The 21,878-nt window shown below is 38.9% G+C and overlaps 1 protein-coding gene across 1 annotated transcript in view; it reads left to right on the top strand.

Moving 5' to 3' along the window:
• The window catches only part of SVOPL (SVOP like), a 71,460-nt gene that overhangs the window by 23,061 nt on the left and 26,521 nt on the right, over nucleotides 1-21,878 (top strand). The window contains exons 5-10 of the mRNA XM_069087313.1: nucleotides 1,005-1,129; nucleotides 2,656-2,719; nucleotides 5,516-5,641; nucleotides 9,563-9,691; nucleotides 14,712-14,785; nucleotides 20,971-21,173. Of these exons, the coding sequence (XP_068943414.1) occupies nucleotides 1,005-1,129; nucleotides 2,656-2,719; nucleotides 5,516-5,641; nucleotides 9,563-9,691; nucleotides 14,712-14,785; nucleotides 20,971-21,173 (721 nt within the window). The remainder of the gene's footprint in view (nucleotides 1-1,004; nucleotides 1,130-2,655; nucleotides 2,720-5,515; nucleotides 5,642-9,562; nucleotides 9,692-14,711; nucleotides 14,786-20,970; nucleotides 21,174-21,878) is intronic.

Genomic DNA, 21,878 nt, shown 5'->3' with positions numbered 1-21,878 from the left:
CCTTCCTCCCTTCCTCCCTTCCTTCCTTCCTTCCTTCCTTCCTTCCTTCCTTCCTTCCTTCTTCCCTCCCTCCTTCCTTCCCACTGTTACAGAAAGTAGAAAGGGTTCCCACTGGACTGAGGGACATTTTGTATTTTTTATCCTTTTTGAGGATCACCATGGCCAAAGAATTTATAACCTGGAAGCCATACTGTTGGTCTTGAGTCTCTCCCCATTGAACTTGCTTGTCCTTTGACACATTCTGTCACTGGGATGATACTTAAAGTTTTTGCTCCACTGACCAAAGCCTTCAAAAACTGAGTATTAAATAGTTAGCAATCTTTTATGAAAACCCTTGGTTCTTGCTAACTATATTTGTAGAGTATAAGTTCTGACAGTTTCTAAGAGTCAAAACATGAACTAGGTGATGGATTGTGTGTCTGGTATCCAAGCACCAGAAAGTCTAGCTAAGTTCTTGGAACCCAGAAGGCTGCCAGCAGGTGGAGACTTTATTTCCCCTCTCAACAATTCATGAAGATCATTAATGAAAATGTAGAGGTTATGACCTTCATCTATGGAGTGAATATCTATGTAAAGTTTAGCTCAAGTGTGATGAAATCACGACTGTACTGAATGAAGAGGTGTTATTATCCTTATTTGATCCTCTAAGATATTAGAAGCTGCACAAGTATAATGAAGAGAAAGAGTGGAAGAAAGAGGATCTGGGTTTTAGTTTTGGATCTACCATTAATTTGTTCTGTGATGATAGTCCCAAGTCACTTGTCTTTGGTGAGTCATGTTACCTTTTATAGTCTAATTCCTCATGTGTAAAAAGGCAGAGTTAAACAAGAGGTCTCTAAGGTCCCTTTTAATTGAAATTTCTGTACCAAATGCCTGCTTCTCTGAAAATATCCAGATGTTAAACATTCTGTATATACTGTCAGAAAATGAAATTTTACATCTGGACTGAGTTCAGTAATAATTTCTTTTCCTTCTTTTTTTGTTTCTTTATGTTTTGCCTTCAGATTTTGCTGATCTCTTTCCTCTGGGGAGCATATTTTTCCCTCTTGACCTCCTTTTCCCCATCGTACATCTGGTTTGTCTTTCTGCGGACTATGGTGGGCGGTGGTGTGTCAGGACACGCACAAGGGTAAATATTTCATTTCTACCACATCAGGAAGAAGTCCAATTGTAAACATGTTAGTGTTAATGACTATCGGCAATGACCAAATTGACTAATCCTGCCTTGATTATGCTTTGTTTCTCAGATTTCAAACTTCCTTTTTTGAAAGGAAAAACTAATAATAAATGACCCATAAACGTGCTTAGGATAGCAGAGGAGAATGATCTTCCTAAAGAAATGTAGCTTGGGCTATATTTAAGTTGTCTGAACATCATGGGCTCTGGCCTTGAAAACTACCATCATTGGGGAGGTAGTACTATGTATGACTGACCCACAGATGTAGGGATTGGGACTTTCCTGCTGTCCAGCGGTACATTTTTGCCAAGCTCGTTTACCCTTGCTTCCTCTTCTCCAGAAGGTCATTCCTTGAACTTATAACTTCTCTGCCTCTATCAAAACAACTACCCATTCCTGTTTGGCCCCTCCTAAATTCCCTTTAAGTAAAATATCTAAGTATTTGAACTTCACAGCTGTTATATTTCATATTGGAGAATCAGGCTCAGCAAGTATTTTCAAGAGGCAAGTAGGATAAATAACACAGTGTATAGAGTGCCTGACCTGGAGTCAAGAAAGCTTGAGTTCAAATCTGGTATCATACACTTACTAGCTATGTGATTCTGGGCAAATAACTTTTTGTATGCCTCAGTTTCCTCTTCTGTAAAATGGAGATAATAATAGCACATACCTCCCAAGGCTGTTATAAGGATAAAATGAAATAATATTTGTAAAGTGTTTTGCAATCCTTATAGCCAGGAATGTGCTAGATCTAGCTCCTATGAGCTTTTCAGAGCCAAATGTTAAATTTTCAGGCTGAGTGTTTACAGCTTGGAAACTGGTAAATAAGATAAGTGATTTGTTTTGTTGATTCTCTGGACTCAAGCAGGTGATGGAAAAATTGTTAATAATGCAATTAAATCTAAGTGTGCTGTGTGTTTCCAGAGAGCTGGTTGCTAAATATTTACCAACACACCTCAGCTTAAAGCTCTGTTATGCTATTATTATTCATTATTAAAGCTATGATGATGATGATGATGCCCACTGGGAGTTAAAAGGCCTGAGTACTATTTTCCATCTTTCCTTTTTTTATTAGCCATGTGACCTTGAGCAAGCCATTGGAATCCTGACTCTCCATTTCCTCTTTCGCTAAATAGTTATACCTACACATATGTGTACCTCACAGGGTCGTTATATAAATGTAAGGTGATGGGTTTTTTGCTAATAATATCATTGTTTACCAACAGCATTAAAGTTGAGTGTCTAAATTGAACAAATATCACTGAGAACAAAAGTTATGAAAAAAATAGATTGCTTGACTAAACAAATTTTACTTCCCTGCTCTAGCCAATAGTAACTCTTATTGCTATATTAGCAATTGATATTTTGATATATACCTCTTGATTTCTCTCGGGTTTTATAGCTTTTGTGAAGGAAAATGTTTAAAATCAGAATTTGTTTGATGAATACAAAATTCTACTTTTTAATTTTCTCTTTAGACTCATCATAAAAACAGAATTTTTGCCTACAAAATACAGAGGTTACATGCTACCCTTATCTCAGGTAAGGTTAAATAGAAATTCTATGGTAATTGAAGGCAGGAAAGACTTACTTGACTGGGGACTGTTGCATTTTGGTCTTTGTATACCTTATGCCTAGCTCAATGCCTGACTAGGCACACAGTAGGTGCTTAATAATTTAAAAAAATTAATATCACATAACTGTGGGATGTTATCATCTTAACATTGGAAAGAACCTCAGAGTCCATCTAACCCAACCCATACCTCAAACATAGATCCTTTGATAAAAAGTGAAAAGATATAAATTGCATACATAAAGTGAAAAATGACTAGTCCTGCTTAGCATAGCATTCTTTTTTGTCTATCATGGAAATGATTTATTTGGTTAGCGAATAACAATTGACATATTTTAAATGCAAATTGAAACCCAAAGTTGATTTTCTATCTTCAATTTGCCAAAGAAAAATATGGTTAGAGAGGAAATGAACAATTATTACTTTCAACATAAATTATATAATGCAAATCAGGGAAGTTATTTTCTGGTTGACTGATCAATGATTTGAAAAAAAAAACAACTTGATTCATACTACGTCTATGAAAATGTATCCATTAAATTAAAATTTGACTTATTTTCATATTTTTTTAAAAAAGTTTTTTGATGCTGCTTGTTTTGTATTAATGTAATTTCCCAACATTTCACCCCCCACCTCCCTTTGTAATGTAGAAATACAGTTAATCAAAACAGATTGATACACTGATTGTACATGACAGTGTATGCCTTATTCTGTACCCATAACTTAGCTCCTCTTTATTGAAAGGAGGGAATCCTTTTACCATCAGTCCTCTGGAATTGGCCATTACACTGTTGTGTGTTCTGATAATTTTTTAATATTGTTTTCCTTTTCATTATTGTAGCCATTGTCCATATTGTTTTCTTGTTTCTGATTACTCAGGTTAGTCAAGTCTTCTTAGATTTCTCTGAATTCTTCCTCTTCACCATTTCATGAGTCACATTCCAAATCATTCACATGCCACAGTTTCTCTGGCTGCCTGCTTCCCCCCCAATCCTCCCCAGCCCAATAAATGTACACCCACTTTGTTTCCAGGTTTTATTGTTTTGTTTTTGCTACTAAAAAAACCACCACTCTGATTCTTCTTATATAAAAAGGACCTTACCCTCTCTGTGTTTGGAGTATATGCCCAGTAGTGGTACAGTTGGGTCAAAAGACATATACAGTTCTGTCACTTTTTAAAAAAATCATAGTTCTATTTTTTTTGCTTAATAAGAGTTTATTAGCTGCTTCCTATATGCCTGGCACTATGATAAGTACTGGGAATATAAAGAAAGACAAAACATGGTCCTTGCCTTCAAGAAAATGACTTTTTTTTTTTAAGCAATTGGGGTTAAGTAACTTGCTCAAGGTTACACGGCCAGTTATTTCTGGGTGTGGTACTAAGTATCAGAGCCTGGATTTGATCCCAGGTTATCCTGACACTGGAGCCGGTGCTCTTACTTGCTGAGCCACCTGGCCTCCCCTAAGCAATTGGGGTTAAGTAACTTGCTCAAGGTTACACGGCCAGGTGTTTCTGGGTGGGTGCTAAGTGTCTGAGCCCAGATTCGATCCCCCAGGTCATCCCGACTCTGGGACTGGTGCTCCTACTCGTTGTATTACCTGGCCGCCCTTAGAAAATGACATTCTAACAGAGGAGGCAAGATGCAAATAATTGTGCATATGGAATGTATAGGAAGGTAAGCTTAGAATCTTTGAGGCTTCTAGGTGACACAGCGGAGAGAGTGTCAGGTTTGGAGTCAGGAAGATTTGAGTTTAAATCCAGCTTCAAACATTTGTTAACTGTCTGGTCCTGAATAAGTTATTTAATCTGTCTACCTTAGTTTCTTCATCTGTAAAATGGGCGTAATAGTAGTAATTATCTCCTACGGTTGTGGTGAGGAGCAAATAAGATAATTGTAAAATACCTAGAATAGCACCTAGTGTATAGGTGCTGTGTAAATATTTTTAAAAGAAGAATTTTTTGAATGATTGGACAAGCTTACAGCTCCACCAGCAATGTATTAGTGTGCTTGCATAGATTTTAATTCTTTGCTTTTTCCCCACCAAGTACTTTCTTATCTGTAATGGTAATTTCATTTTTTTTTTAGCATCCCTAAGTGATTTCTCATTACCTCACCTGCCCTGATTTAAAGAAGGCTAGTGCTGATTCTTCCATTTTCTAGTACTCCTCTAATGCATCAACCTCAGTTGACTCTGTGTGTGTGTGTGTGTGTGTGTGTGTGTGTGTAATATCTCTAGTTTCTTTAAGGTGGTGCCAACAGAATACAAGATCTGATAGGATCTGGTAAGCTAGAAGGGCTTCAAGTATGGGCTCTGTGATTGACTTTGTCATTGCTTAAATTTATAGAAGCTTCTTGTCAGATTGGTCACAGGGTGCGGGAATTTCTTGACCAAAGCAACTGTCAAAGCCCATTTCTTAAGTCCTAGTGGGGTTGTAGTCTATATCAGTGGAAAGCATAGCTAAAGAGAATAAAACCACAGATTGTTAGAACATTCTTTGAGGCTCAGGAAGCCCACCTGACACACATAATGGCAGAACTTAGACTGTGACCTAGATCCCCTCAATCCTCTGTCCATCAGTGCTGGAGACAGTATCTCAGGTTATCATGCTGTTAACTACTGTTGACAGAGGGCTCTCAGAACTCTCAGTATTAATCATGATCACAAGATTCTTGGATGAGACCTTTGGGAAAGAAAATGCTATAACCAATTCAGCACTTTTGATTTCTGTTTTCTTTAACTCTTTTTATTTTTTCATTGATTAGGTTTTCTGGCTTGCTGGTTCCTTGCTAATCATCGGTTTGGCATCAGTGGTCAACCCAACCATTGGCTGGCGCTGGCTTATTCGTATTGCCTCCATTCCTGGCATCATACTCATCCTGGTCTTCAAGGTGAGGGTGACTGTCTAGGCCACTAGATTCTCTGCTACTCCCAGACCAGCTACCCTGACACACCCTTCTGATTCCTGACTTTGCTCATGCTTCAACAGCCCCTACCCACACCTAGAATGCTATACTTTTCCTCCCAATCTATTCATATCTACTGCCTCTTTTAAGTTAGGATTCAGTACTATTTCCTTTAGAAGCCTTCTCTGATTAACTCTACCTTACTCTGACCTCTCCCTAATAAAGCTCAGTTTAGCACTTCTATCCACAATGCTTGACCATATTGATTTAGAATTGAAAGGCATCATCATAGTTATAGCTGAAAGGAAGCTTAGAGGTCATCTAGTCCAACCCTTTCCTTTTACAGATGAGGAAACTGAGTTCCAAAAAAGGTTATTTAGAATTGAGAAATTGCATAAGATTTCCTGTAGAAGATGGGATTTATTTTGGACTTGAAAGAAGCTAGGCAGATCAGGAGGGGGAGATGAAGGAGAATCCCATGTAGGAAGGACAGCCAGGAGATGGAGTGTCTTGTTTGGGGAACAGTAAAGAGGCCAATATCACTTCATGGAAGGGTACATAGTGGGGTGTAAGGTATAAGAAGACTGGAATGGTAGGGGGTGGCACTAGATGATGAAGCTCTTTGAACACCAAACACAAGATTTTATATTTGAACCTGGAGTTGATAGGTAGCCACTGGAGTTAATTGAGTTGGGGGGTGAGGGAACACTTTAGGAAAATCTGAGTGGAGGATGGATTGGGGTGGGGAGAGATGTGTAGCAGAAAGACTAATCAGCAGGCTATGGCAATAATCTGAGGAGATAAAGGCTTGTATCAGGGAGGAAGCCGTATCACAGGAGAAAAGGGGGTATATTTGACATACACACACATTACTGTCTTTGGCAGTAATGCAAAAATTTGGTAACAGGTAGGATTTGGAGGGAAAGATTGAGTTCTGTTTTGGATGTGTTGAGTTTAAGACATCTAAAAGACATCCAGTTAGAGATTACGATAGGCAGTTGGAGATGTGAGACTGGAGGTCAGCAGAGAGGGTCAGGTCTAGAGAAACAGACTTGAGAATCATCAGCATAGAGATAGATGATAATTGAATTCTTGGAATCTGAAGAGATCACCAGATGAAGTAGGATAGAAGAGAAGAGGGCTCGGGGGGATGTACGTTGTTCACAGGAATGACTTAAATGAAGATCCAAGAGGTTTGGGAGTGGACAGACAAGCAGATGGAAAACCAGGAGGGGGAGAGTAAGGTCCTGACAATTTAGAGAGAAGAAAGAGGGTGATTGACAGAGTCAAAGGCTGCAGAGGTGTCAAGAAGGATGAAGACTGAGAAAAGCCATTGGATTTAAGACTTCATTGATAACTTTGAAGAGAATAGATTGAGTTGAAGGTAAGGTGGAAAGCCAGATTGTGGACAGTTAAGATGAGAGTGAAAGGAGAGGAAGTAGAAACACCTATTGCAGGTGTCTTCTCAAAACATTCAGCAATAATTCTCAGCAATACAATGTTCAAGACAATCCCAAAGGACTAATGATGAAGCATGTTATCTGCCTCCAGAGAAAGAACTGATAATGTTCAAACACAAACTGAAGCATGCTATTTTTCACTCTTTCATTCTCTCTTTTATTCAAGTCTTCTTGTACAAAATGACTAATGCAGAAATGTTTTATGTGATTGCACATGTATAATCAATATCTGATTGCTTACTGCCTCAAGGAATGGGGAGGGAAGGGAGGAAGAAAGGGAGAGAATTTGAGGAACTCAAAACTTAAAAAAAAATTAAAAATTGTTTTTATATGTAACTGGGGAAAATAGATTTTTTTCTGCTTTTTGAAAGGGCAATTGGGGTTAAGTGACTTGCCCAAGGTCATATGATTATTAAGTTTTCAGTGTCTGAGGCCTTATTTGAACTCAGGTCCTCCTGACTCCAGGGCCAGTGCTCTATTCACTGCACCACCTAGCCACCCCCCAAAATAAATATTTTTAAAAGTTGAGCAACAAAATGCATGAGAGATATGGGATGATAGCTGTGTTTTGGTGGGGATGGATGGATCAAGAAAGAGTTTTGTGAGGATGGAGGAGATATGGGAAGATCTGTAGGCATTAGGGAAGGGAAGTAGCCAGTAGACAAGAGGAGACTGAAGATAAGTGAGAGAGTAGGGATGATGGTGGTGGGAATTGGTTGGAGGAGACATGATGGGATTGGATCACTTGTACATACAGAGGGGTTAGCCTTGGGGTGAAGGAGGAGATAGTGACAGAAAACATCTGGGTGATGAAGATGAGGAGGAAGGGAGAAAAGGGAGCTCTTGATGAAAGAATTTTTTTTCCAGTAAAATATGAGGCAAGGTGTTCTCCATCTACATGAGATAAGTTTCTTAAAACATTTAAAGACAACAATAATTCTTGCTTAAGTCTTCTTTTCTCAAAGTTAAGCATCTTTAGTAATGTACCCTAAGAATACAATTTATAAGAAAAAAAAAACCATGGGTTTGAAGATATTTTTAGAGGCATTATTTGTCATTGGGGAAAAAACAAACAAATTTTGAATCAACCTAAATAAACTGGCATATCAAGACCATGGGATGCTAGAATACAAATGAGATAACAAATATGAGATATATCCATCAGTGTGGAAAGACATGAAATAATGTAGAAGGTGAAACCAGACAGTGTCTGCACTCTGTTAAAGATGGTTGAAGAAAATGGAAGGAAACAGAAGCAACTGATTAATTGATATGGCTATTTTTATAAATTTAAATTCATTTTCAAGTGTAAATAGTTATAAATGTATATATTGATATTTAAAATTATTTTCACTATTTAGAAAAATAAACCTTAAATAACCTCATCTCTTCAATTCCTTTCAGCCACTCTTCATGACATGTTTTCTAAACCAGTAAGCATCTTTCTCACCTTTCTTTGGTGTCAGAGGAAGATACAGCTAATCAGTGCTGAAAATGTGGGGCCAGGGGCGGCCAGGTAGCACACCAAGTAAGAGCACCGGCTCCAGTGTTGAGAAGACCTGGAGATCGAATCCCGGGCTCAGACACTTAGCACCCACCCAGAAATACCTGGCTGTGTAACCTTGAGCAAGTTACTTAACCCCAATTGCTTAGGAGTGGCCAGGTGGCTCAGCGAGTAAGAGCACTAGCTCCAGTGTTGGGATGACCTGGATCAAATCCAGGCTCAGATACTCAGCACCACACCCAGAAATAATTGGCCGTGTAACCTTGAGCAAGTTACTTAACCCTGATTGCTTTAAAAATAAAAATTAAAAAAAAAAAAAAAGAAAATGTGGGGCCAAAATCTGAATGTTGTACTCCAGATATGATGCGACATGCGCCAAGCACAGAGGGCCTATCATTTCCCATGATTGGGACACTAGGCACGTGCTAATGTAGTCTAAGATGTCGTTAGCTCTCTTTACCAGCCTTGTCATGATGTTGATTCATATTGAGTTTTCGGTCAAATAAAATTCCAGATATTTCTTCATATGAACTGCTGCCAAGTCAGGTATCCCCCATCCTTGGCTTGTACAATTGAATTCTAAAAAGCCAAATATTAGATTTTGTTTATTTCCATTGCAGTTTATCTTTCTGGCTTCAGCCCAGCATTACAGCCTGTTGAGGTCATATTCAATAAAGCTTACTGCTGTTATTTACTGTAGTAGTTATCCCTGCCAGGCTTGTGCCATCTGGAAATTTGATTTGCTCTCCTGTATGCCTCTCTCTGGCTATATTCTTCTCCTGTATCAGGAAACCTCTTACTGGAAAAGATCCACAAGACACACTTTAATGATTTGGAGGGGAAAGTTCATTCTACATGGGGAAAACAGCCCTGTTTCTTATGATGTAAAACAGATGGAAGTCAGATGATGACCCTTTCTTATTGCAACATGTCTATCGGCAGTTCATTCCTGAATCAGCTCGCTTTAATGTCTCCACTGGGAACACCCAGGCTGCTGTGACTACTTTGGAGCGTATCGCCCGAATGAACCGATCAGTCATGCCAGAGGGAAAGCTGGTGGAACCTACCTCGGTATGCATTCAAACTCTGTGTCTTCTCCCACATCTGGGATGGAGTGCCTTGAAATGTGGCCCAATTTGTATGGTCAAAAAGTGCACTGCCTTTTGGAATGCAATGATGAGAAAACATAGTAATGGAGTCTCTTTCTAGACAACATGACCAATTCATTCTGCTAGAAAGTTCCAGGTCTGGATAGAGGCTAAAGATTTGGGGGATGGGGGGGGTGTTTGTTTGTTCGTTTGTTTGGGGGGGAGTGTGTTTGAATGAGGTTTGACTTTTTCTTATCTTTATCCTTATCTTTCCTTATCTTTTCCTCATCCTGTTCTGAAGGAATTTAAGATTTAATGTGATAGGAGAACCATTTTTAAATAAATGGAGTTCAGCCTATTTGTAATTGTACCTGCTTACCTCTGGCAGAACTTGTAGAAAAGTGGAAAATTCAGTGAGTCAGTTGATTGTTTTGGTTACATCACACCAAACAATCTGACTTTTTCATTAAATCGATTGACCCATTGGTTGTGTTGGTACTGTGGAGACCTTGCCATGTGAGCTCCACTTACCCATAAAATAGACAAAGGTCTTATTTCCTTTTTGACTTTGGCTTAATCTAATAGCCACAGCAGGAAATACAAACAACAAATTACTTCAATCTATTTCCATTTAAGGTTCTATTTTCAAAGGTAATTTATTTGTGGCCCTTGCTCATGTCATTGGAAATTATTATTAGCAAATATTTGTTTTTCATTTAGAGAACCAAATTCAGAGAAATTAGAGAACCCATTAGAGAGCCAAATTTAGAGAAATTAGAGAACCCATTAGAGAACCAAATTTAGCTCAGACATTAATATTCACTATTTGGTCTTTAGCATGGATTACGTATTTGTGTATTATCTTGATGTGTTTTTGCAGCATAGTGTTTGATGCATATTTGTAGCAAGTATCAGAACTTCAGTTAACGTCAACATTAGCCACATACATTTTGTCTAATTTCAGTCTCACAAATAGAACATAATCAGATTACAGCATTCTCTCTCTTAAATATATATTTATTTTAAACATTTTTTTTCTTTTTAAATTTTGAGTTCCAAATTCTCTCCACTCTCCTCCTTACCACACCCACTGAGAAGGCAATTATGTATTGAAATCAAGCAAAACATATTTCCATATTAGCCTTATTTCTAAAAAGCAAAAAAAATAAAGTGAGAAAATTATACTTCAGTTTGCCCTCAGAGTTTGTCAGTTCTTTCTGAAGATGGATAACATTTTTCCATTATGCATCCTTTGGAATTGTATTGGATCATTGTGTTGATCAGAGTAGCCAAGTCTTCCATAGTTGATCATCATTCCAACATTACTGTTACCGTGCACAATGATCTCCTGGTTCTTCTCATTTCACTTTGCATCAGTTCATATAGGTCTTGACATTTTTTTTTTCTGAAACTATCCCCCTGGTCATTTCTTATAGCACAATAGTACTTTATTACAATTATATGCCACAACTTATTCAGTCATGCCCCAACTGATAAGCATCCCCTCAATTTCCAATTCTTTTCCACCACAGAAAGAACTGTTATAAATATTTTTTAACATATAGGTCCTTTTCCTTTTTCTTTGATCTCTTTGGGATATAGACTTAAGAGTATTTATAGTTTTATAGGCTTTGGGGCCTAGTTCCAAATTGTTCTCCCAAGTGGTTGAACCAGTTTCCTACTTCACCAACAATTTATTGGTATAACTATTTTTCCTTCACTCCTTCTAGCATTTACCATTTCTGATAGATATGGAGTGATAACTCAAAATTGTTTTAATTTATATTTCTCTCATCAATAGTGATTCAGAGCATTTTTTATATGATTATAGATGGCTTTGATATCTTCTTCTGAAAACTGCCTTTTATATCCTTTGACCAGTTATCCATTTGGAAATGGCTCATAATTTTTATAATTTAACTCAGTTATATACTCAATGTAGATTTGAGAAATGAGGCCTTTATTAAAGAAATGTGCTGTAAACTTTTTTTTTTAATTTTCATTGTCTGTGGCTGTTTTTGTTGTTTGTCCTTCATTCTTGAAGAGGACCATGACATCAGGAAGGTGATGCTATGACTTGCAAATAAATTGGATTTAAATGAGGGAGAGTTGTGCAAAGTCACCAGTCTCACTTTCTCCTTTGGAGTAATGTGGGCTCGGTGGCAAGATATAGATCAGTACAACTAGAGATGGCCCCAGATCCAGTGGGAGACCTTGACTTAAGCTAAGATTTTTCCTAGGTCTCAGTACCTTTTAGTATAATCTATTTTCCCTGGTTATCCCATTTAATTAGGTTTGTTTTTGGTTTTGCTTTGTCTGAAATCACAATTGCTAGCCCTGCTTTTTTTTTTTTGTTCCGTTGAAACATATTAAATTCTGCTTCAGTCCTTTATTTTAACTCTGTTTGCCTCTGTGTTTCAAGTGCATCTCTTGTAAACAATATATTGTTGGATTCTGGTTTCTATTCATTCTGTTATCTGCTTCTGTTTTATGGGTGAGCTTATCCCATTAACATTTACAGTTATGATTACTAACTCTATTTTCCTCCATCCCATTTTCTTCTGTTTCTTTTTTTTCTGTCCCTTCTCTCTCTCTCTCTCTCTCTCTCTCTCTCTCTCTCTCTCTCTCTCTCTCTCTCTCTCTCTCTCCCTCTCTTTTAAAGCAATCGGGGTTAAGTAACTTGCTCAAAGTTACATGGCCAGTTATTTCTGGGTGTGGTGCTAAGTATCAGAGCCCGGATTCGATCCCAGGTCATCCTGACTCTGGAGCTGGTGCTCTTACTCACTGTGTTTTCTGGCTGCCCCTATTCTGTCCCTTCTCAAAAGTCTATTTTACTTCCCGACATTCTCTCTTAATTCATACTCCTTTTTATCATCCCCCCACCCCCTTTTGGTGTACTCTTCCTGCCTTAATTCCACATCAGATAATTTACATTTCTGTACACAACTGATTATGTTTATATGTATTCTTCCTTCTTTGAACCAATTGAAATGAAAGCGAAGTTTAAGCATTGCCTGTTCTCCTCCCCCACCATTTTCCCCTCTACTGTAAAAGCTCTTTTTCACGTGCCTCTTTTATTTTCTTTTTTGCCTTTTGGAGGGCAATTGGGGTTAAGTAACTTGACCAAGGTAGTTTTTTTGTGACGTGCCTCTTTTATATGTGAAAATTTCCCCAATTCTACTTCCTTCTTCCTTCTCCCAGTGCATCTCTTTTTCTCACCCATTCATTTTTTGGGAGTTCATTCAAATATAATTGACTCATATCCATACCCTCTGTCTATTTAAACTCCTTTTAACTGCCCTAATAATGAAAAAGTTCTTAGGAGTTACATGTATCATCTTCCCACATAGGAATTTAAAAAGTTTAACTTTATTGAAACTATTATGATTACTCTTTCATGTTTGTGTTTTCATGTTTCTCTTGAGTCTTGTGGTTGAATGTCAAATTTTCTATTCCACTGATCTTTTTTTTTTAAAATCAAGAATGCTTGAAAGTTCTCTATTTCATTAAATATCAATTTTTCCCCTGAAGGATTATACTCAGTTTTGCTGGATACATTATTTCTGGTTGTAATCCTAGCTCCTTTGCCTTCTGAAATATCATATTCTAAGCCTTCTGCTTCTTTAATGTGGAAACTACTAACTCTTGTGTGATCCTTATTGTAGTTCCACAGTATTTGAATTATTTCTTTCTGGCTGCTTGAAGCATTTTCTCTTTGACATGGTAGCTTTTGAATTTGATTATAATATTCCTGGGAGTTCTTACTTTGGGATCTCTTTTAGGAGGTGATCTGTAGATTTTTACATGGCCAGTTATTATTTCTGGGTGTGGTGCTGAGTATCTGAGCCCGGATTTGATCCAGGTCATCCTGACACTGGAGCCGGTGCTCTTACTCGCTGAGCCACCTGGCCGCCCCTAAGCAATTGAGGTTAAGTAACTTGCTCAAGGTTACATGGCCAGGTATTTCTGGGTGGGTGCTAAGTGTCTGAGCCCAGGATTCGATCTCCAGGTGTTCTCAACACTGGAGCCGGTGCTCTTACTCGCTGTGCTACCTGGCCACCCCTATTTTACCTTCTTGATTTAAGGTATTGGGGCAATTTTCCTTGATAATTTTTGAAATATTGTATCTAGGCTCTTTCTTTGATCATGGTTTTCCAATAACTCTTAAATTATTTCTCCTTGAACTATTTTCCTGGTAACTTGTTTTTCCAATGAGCTATTTCACATATCTTTTTTTTTCTCCATTCTTTTGAATGGAATTTTAATTTTATTTTTTTCAATAAATTTTTAAATTTTTTAAAATAAATTTTAAATTTATTTTATTGTTTCTTGATGTCTCATGGAGTTATTAACTTCCACTTGCCCAATTCTAACTTTTAAGGAATTATTTTCTTCAGTGAACTTTTGTACTTCTTTTTCCCATTTGGTCAATTCTGTTTTTTTTAAGGTGTTATTTCCTTCACTATTTTTTTGTGTCTCTTTTACCAAGTTGTTAACTCACTTTTCATAATTTTATTACATCACTCTCATTTATTTTTCCTTTGCTACTCTTATCTCTTTCTTTAACTCTTCCAGGAATTCTAGTTGGTCTTGGGTCCAATTAGCATTTTTCTTTGAAGCTTTGTTTATAAATGTTTTCATTTCTTCTAAGTTTGTCTTGGTCTTCTCTGCCACTACAGTAACTTTTTTTTGAGCTAGAGAAAGGAAATGGCAGCGTCGGACATGACTGAAATGAGTGAACAATAGCTCAGCTGACCTGGGGGAAAAACAAGAGGGCATGGAGGGACCTTTGCTCCTTATCTTTGATTAAGGAATTGAAGGAAAAGGTATTTTAAGTTATTGGTTAAGATCCATATTAAAAAAAAATTAATGGAATTTGGTGAATTCTATTTATTCTGGAATCTGAGATATTCTGGCCCACTAAGATCTTAGCTACAAGGGCCTTAGATATTTCCTCCTTCACACCTGTCCCTAATTTTAATATTTCTCTTCCATTGTGTCAGGAAAAAAGAGGAAGACTTGCAGACCTGCTGGATGCCAAATACTTACGGACAACTTTGCAAATCTGGGTCATATGGTAAAAATGTTAAGACTAAAACTAGTTTTGTGTGGATGTTATTATTTTGCAAGCCCTCAGAAGGAATGCACTGAAAAGAAATCTCTGTTAGATGGTGCTGGGATCATAAGATCATAAAGGCAGAAAGTGGTAAAGCCAAGATTCATGGTTGGGTCCTGAGGGCTGAGGTTCAAACCCAGGGGTAAACTCATAGCTCCTGATGATTGCAAGTCACTTTCTCTTTGTGGAGGCCTCATGAAGTTCCGCTTAGGCTGGGCTCCCTCTAGAGCCCTTTCCTCAGCATGTCTAGTTTATGTTTGACTTCTGGTACAGACAGTACTGTCAGTTGTTTGGGGGACACTACCAGGGCACCTATGAGAAGACACGTCTTCTAGACCTTTTGAAGTTCACAAGGTCTGATTCTGGTCCAGTGGGTGGGGGGAGGGGAAGAGGTTCTTTTTCCCTCCCACCCCATAAGGTATTCCCTCTCATGCACTTATTTGGAACTGCTCTCTTCTCCAAACTGGCCAGATATTAGAATGTGGGTTCCACATTGGTTTGTTATTTTATACAGGGCCTCTAAGGAAGAAGCTAGGTGTTGCAGTGGATAGAGGGAAGGGCTTGGATTCAGAAAGACTTGAATTTAAATTCAGCCTCATACACTTATTAGCTATGTGACCCTGGGCAAGTCACTTAACCCTGTCTGCTTCAGCTTCTTCCTCTGTAAAATGAGATGGAGTAATGATATAGGGTTAATAGAATATAAGATCTTCCCCAACCATTAAGAGGCTTATGTGACCACATGTGTCCCCTTTTCCCCTTGGAACATGGACTGTGTTCCCAGGTCTAAAGGTACACAGGTATTTCAATCACAGATGTCTTGCTGCTTTGAGCTCTGGCCCAGTTCACAGCTGTGATGTATCCTGAGTCACATAGAGCCTTGGGGGAGGGTCTTGCTTAGGTGGAATCTTGCTTATGGGGAGGCTTGCTTCCAGTAAGGCTTTCTCACCATTTGGTACTGAGCCAATTAGGCACTGAGACACATGGGTTGTGATGCCTTCTGGCTCTGATTCTTCTGGCTATTGTTTGAAAACTATATATACTGGGAGGTTGGTATTTTACTTTGGGGCCCACTCACAGGAAGAATGTTTCTTTGTGATTTGGCCAGATGAGACTCTTCGTAGTCTTGTTAAGGGGTCCCCCAGCTTTGTGAACCCACATGTTGGTGCTCCCTGGTCTGGTGATTATGTATCTATTACTTTGTTTAGACAGTTGGAACCCTGTCTATCGGATTCTTTCTTGGATACTCACTTCTTTCTACTTATCTATTTATATTGTTTAATTAAAGTAAATTTGTTGACCCCTTTGAAGCTGTCTTTCCTTCAACAAAGTAGATCAAAGAACTGTGCTAGCAGCCCTTCTTTGTGCTGGTGTTATTGGTCTTATACCTCCACAGCAGCCTCAAGTATCATTAACGATACAAGAAGGAAATGGCAAACCCCTTCAGCATCTTTGCCAAGAGGAGTTGGTCAGACTGAACAATAGGGTACACTTCCTATGCAACATTACTCCATTTCATCCAGTGGTTTTCACTTCTTCCAAGATGTCTGAAGATTTAGGCCCAGTCTGATGACTTTGTGATGTAATAGTTATTCTCACCTGGTTAAGATAGTTCTTTTTGGTGGTGTGTTGGATTTCATTCAATCCATTCTTAAGCTTTTCTTGGGTTTCATCTTCCTAGTAAGAAGTAAGGACCAAAGGATGAAATATAGAGTATATTTCAGCAATGCATAAAGACATCTCAGAGTGATCTCAGAGGGGAATGGACTGCCTTGGCCGGGGGCATAGGGAGTTTCTTGTCAGTGGAGGCTGAGCTGAGAGTGTTGTGGAAGGCCTTCATGAATTGACAGTTGAACTAGATTAGTTTTGAGGCTCCTTCAGGCTCTGCTTGGGATTTTATGATTGCGTAAACACACATCAGGAAGTGAGCAAAAGATGGTCATAATGAATGTTGGATATAGGGTGTGTAATCATCATCTGAAATTGAATAAGCCATGGCTAATTGATAACTGACCACAGTGACTATTTCCAATAGCAACCCATGTTACTACAGGGTTCCTGATGATTGGCCCCAGAGTTAGGATTAACAAACCAGGGAACCCAGCCCCATGACTTCAGGAGGACTCACTTTATGAAGAGGCGTGGTCTGGCATGGAACCCTTCCTCACTAGCATTGTAACCTCAGTCATGCCCTTTCAGAAGCCAGGCTTACCTTTTCAGGCTACTCTCTCTTTAGTCTACAGGTCAAATCTGACAAAGCAAAATCGACCAAAATGGAAAATGTCACCACAGTACATTCTCTATTATCTAATATGAGCTAGTCCTAGTTAAATATTGTTTTTATAGTTTTATATGTGTATATATACACACCAATTCGATAAGCACGTTTTATTAATTGTCTATTATTCACAATGAATTTTTGTTGTTCGGCCACGTCTGACTCTTCATGACCCCGTTTGGGGTTTTCTTGGCAGAGATACTTGAGTGGTTTGCCATTTCCTTCTCCAGATCATTTTACAGATGAGGAAACTGAGGTAAACAGGGTTAAGTGACTTGCCCAGTGTCATGGATCGAGATTTTGAAGGGAACTTAGAGGTCATCTAAGCTAAGTTCATTGTTTTATGGATGAGGAAACTCACTTTGATGTGCCCAAAGTCATACAGGTGACCATGATTCAAACCCAAGTCATCAGACTCCAACCCCATAATTCTTCCTACTTTATCATACTGTGTCCCTCAAATGTCAATTATAGGTCCCATTTGAACTGTCACTCCTAAAAAAATTATTTTCTTTATTTTTAAAAATTGATGCTGTTTGTTCCTATAACATATTCATGTCCAAATGTATCATCCCTGTATGCTGAGCAATCCCTTCATTGTGTAATAATAATCCTGGTATTTGGTGGAGGAAGCATTCTAGAATGAGAAGTTTTTTTTTTTAATTCATTTTTTTTTAAATGCCAGACATTGATTAAATGTCATTTATAACGTGATAACAATATTCTTCCTTAGTGACCTTGGATAAATCACTATTTTTTTAGGTCTCAGGTTCTTCATCTGTAAAACAGAAGGGTATCTTTTCCTCAGTTGCTGCTGAGGAAAAATAAACATATCTTGCCTCTGGGACACAGGAAATGGTGTCAGGAACTGCCGAGGCAGACTTACATGGAGAAATACTGCCCTCTCGTGGACATTCTCAGCATTTCAGCTAGTGACTATAACTATGTTCTATTTTAGGTATAGATTTCTCAACTATAGACACAAATTGAAAATCTCTGAGTAATACAGGATTATTGTGGGTAGGATGACAGACAAAAGAAAATTTACTTTGTTATAAATTGTGTCTAGGTCCTGGATGAGTAACTGCATATCTCTTTTCGATGTAATTGGTTATTCATAGTAACTCCAATTTAATAAATGTTCTTTTCTTGGTCTTGTCCTTGGAGATGAATAGGCTTAAACATACAATCAGCATCAGAGGGGGATGTATAATCTGGAAAGAGGGGCATGAACATGGGGCAAGCAAGCAAGTTGGCCCAATATGACAGTATGATGACCAATAAAGCTTTTCCATTGAGAAGTATGACTGGAATTGGTCAATCAGCTAGCATTTATTAAATTTCTCCAATGTGTCAGACACTGCTAAGTGTTGGGGAAACAAAGAAAGGCAAAAACAATCCCTGCCTTCATGGAACTCACTTTTGAATTGGGAAGATGACATGCAAACAATTATGTACAAATGTATGAGAGTGTATGTGTATGTATGAGATAAACTGGAGATAATCTGAAGGAAGACATGAGCATTAAGGGGGCATTGAGAAGGACTTATTATAGAAGGTGGGATCTTACCTGGAACTTGAAGGGAGTTATGGAAGCCAAGAGGCAGAGATAGATAGGGAGAGATTTACAGGTCTAAGGGGCAGCCAATGGAAAGGCACCAAGTTGGGAGATGGAATGTTGGGTCAGAAGAACAGCAAGGAGGCCAGTGTCATTGGATCTCAGAGAATGTGGAGGGGAAAAAGGTGTAAGAAGACCAGAAAGGTGTTATATAAAATAAGTGGGCCAGGATGTAGCCAAAGGGAGGATTTATATTTGATCCTGAAGGTGATAGCTAGCTACTGGAATTTATTGACAGGAAGAGAGACAGACAGACACATAGACAACATAGTCAGATATGTAGTTTGTTTTAGGAAGACCACTTTGCTAGCTAGGGAGGGATGGACTAGAGTAGGGAGAGACTTTAGGCAGAGAGATTTTCCAAAGTGCTGTTGTAGTAGTCTAGGCATGAGGTGATGAGGTCCTATATGAGGGTGATGGCAATGTCAGAGGAGAGATGGGGGCATAGAAGAGATGCTGCAAAGGTAGAATGGACAGGACTTGGCAACAGATTGGATTTGGGAAATAGGGTGTGAAATCACAACTAGGGTGTGAATCTAGGTAACTGGGAAAATATTGGTACCCTCAATAGTACAGTCATTTCATGGTTTTGATCTATCATGGGTCGGCATAAGAAATTAAATGGGAATTGGGGGAGTTTTGAGGAAGCTGTAGATGATACACTAAGACCAGCAGACAACACAGAAAAAGTTTAGAAACTCAGATGTGCATAAAATATATGTGCAGTATTCTATAATATCAACACCCTATAAAAGAAAAAAAATAATTCAGACTTCTTCTCTGATAGGAAAGAAGGGCCAAAAAGTTTTATGTGGATTTTCCAGATTGGGAGGTGCCATGCCCTTAGCGCTCATGATGTAGAAGGGATGATTGTAAGTTAGAATTTAGAAAGAGGGGAGGATTTGTGGGGGTGGGTTTTGAATGGATGAGGTTTGAACATATTGAATTTAAAATGTCTGTGAGATGTCCAGTTAGAAGTGTCTTAAATAGGCAGCTGGAGTAAGATTAGAGGTCAGGAGAGAGTTTAGGGCTGGATTTATCTTTGAGAATTGTCTACATTTGAGATGATTTTTGAATTCACGGAGACTTTTGACATGAACAAGAGACCTGAGGTCCAGAGAGTAGGAAATGACTTGCCCAAAGACATACGGCTAATAAGAAGCAGACCTAGGATTTAATTCCAGGTTATCTGACTCAGAACCCAAACCTAGGAGCTGTGACTTAGGGCAGAGGTGTCAAACATGCTCTCCCTAATGACTCATTGAGCACCCAAATTAAAATACAACAGGGAGCTACTTAATAAAATAAATAAAACACAATAAAACATTGATAGTATAAATGTGTCTTTTTCTAAGTCATTATGCACCCTGTAGGGATTCTTCTCTATGATTTGGTGGCTTTTGTTTTGATTTGAGTTTGACACTGCTGATCTAGGATGCCAAAATTTAGAGAGAGAGAAAAAAATTAAATACGGGCACTTCTTCAGAGACTAGCAAGAATAGTTATTTTAAATAGTAACCCGTCAGTTCTCAGGGCATTATTAATAACACTCATCTGTGAGCTATTATAATGGATCCCCTCTATTCAACTGCATTTGTCTTAATTACTTCTTTTATTTTCATAAAGGTGATTCAAAGGTGGGTTTCATGGTATGGTTATCCCTTCCATATCATGGGGGTTAGGGGCACAGTGCCCCGAGATTGGGAAAATCAATAAAAATCATAAAAAATTTTGGCTCTCCCTTTGTACCAGAGAAGTCTGAATTATTGTGGTATTAAAAGACAAAATATGTTGATATTATACAATACTATACATATATTTTATGCATTTCTGAGTTTCTAAACTTCTTGTGTCATCTGCTGGCCTTCATGTGCCATTTGCAGCTTCCCCAAAACTCCCCCCAAATTACCACCCAATTTCTCATGCCACCCTGTGATATACTGAAACCACAATGGGGAAAGTCAAGATGTGAGAGCGATAACTGTATTTTCACTGGGTGTAAAGATGGCTAATTAAGGTTCTTCTCTGAATCTAGTTCTTTTTCCAGTATATTAATGTACAATCCCACTCTTGCTTTGAAACTTCTTCATTAACGGGAATGGGGAGTTCCAACACATCCCACCTCTGATACCAATAGGCACAGGTCTTTCGTGTGGCCCTTCCATTGCCTTCTTTGAAAATGCGTTTCTTATTGCCCCCACCCCAGCGTTCCAAATCCTGACGCTTGTTCTTCCTTCCCTGCTTTTTCAGGCTTGGGATCTCTTTTGCGTATTACGGGGTCATCCTGGCCAGTGCCGAATTACTGGAGCGAGACTTGGTTTGTGGCTCTCAGGCCGAGACGCAGATGGTGCTGAGTGAGGACTTAGAGGAGAGCCAGAGCCCTTGTCATTGCCACCTGTTTGCTCCCTCGGACTACAAGACCATGATCATCAGCACCCTGGGAGAGATCGCCCGTAAGGAGACTTTGGTCTGCTGAGACTCTGCTTTGTTTACCGTGCGTAGGTTCTCAGAGCGAGGCGGGAGAACTGGAGTGGGAGCGAGGCTGCTGCCCATCAGAGCTGACCCCATCCCCCTGGGGACGGTCAGACCCTCCCACTTCAGGACAGCGTGAAGAGGGCAACCTGGCACTTTAACAAGAGCAAATCGAGACCGCTTTAGAGAAATGCGAACGTTCTTTGATGCTGCCTAGTAGAGGCAGGTAGGCGGCACCCCAGGGCTAGTAGGAGCAGCTAGGCAGCGCCCTAGTTATGGCTTGGAATCAAGACAATTTGAGTCAAATCCATCCTCAGAAACAGGCTAAGCACCGTTCTTGTGAGGATCAGCTGAGATCATGTATGGAAAGTGCTGTTGGGCATCATCCTCGTTCATCCAGGCATGGATGGGTTCTTGATAGCTTTGCCTGTAGAACACACTCTGCTAAGTCTCACCCAGCTGAAAAAGCTTTTGAATATGGACCATCTAGCTTTCATCTATGATCATAGATGTGCGGTAGAAAAGGGACCTCATTCAAAGGAAAAAAAAAAGAATAAGTCATGCTAGACAATAACTCCCCCCCAAAAGAATGTCATAATAGACAATCCTCCCCTTCCCAAAAAAAGGTCATCCTAGACAATCCTCCCTGTCAAAAAAAAGAATGTCATGCTAGACAATCCTCCCCC

Source organism: Petaurus breviceps, unplaced genomic scaffold, assembly GCF_028583685.1.
Source record: "Petaurus breviceps papuanus isolate PSGF00001 unplaced genomic scaffold, PetGlider_PUasm1.0 181, whole genome shotgun sequence".
In the NCBI taxonomy this organism is placed as follows: domain Eukaryota; kingdom Metazoa; phylum Chordata; class Mammalia; order Diprotodontia; family Petauridae; genus Petaurus; species Petaurus breviceps.
The sequence above is the reverse complement of the archived record's forward strand: the minus strand, read 5'-3'. Positions and strand labels throughout refer to the sequence as shown.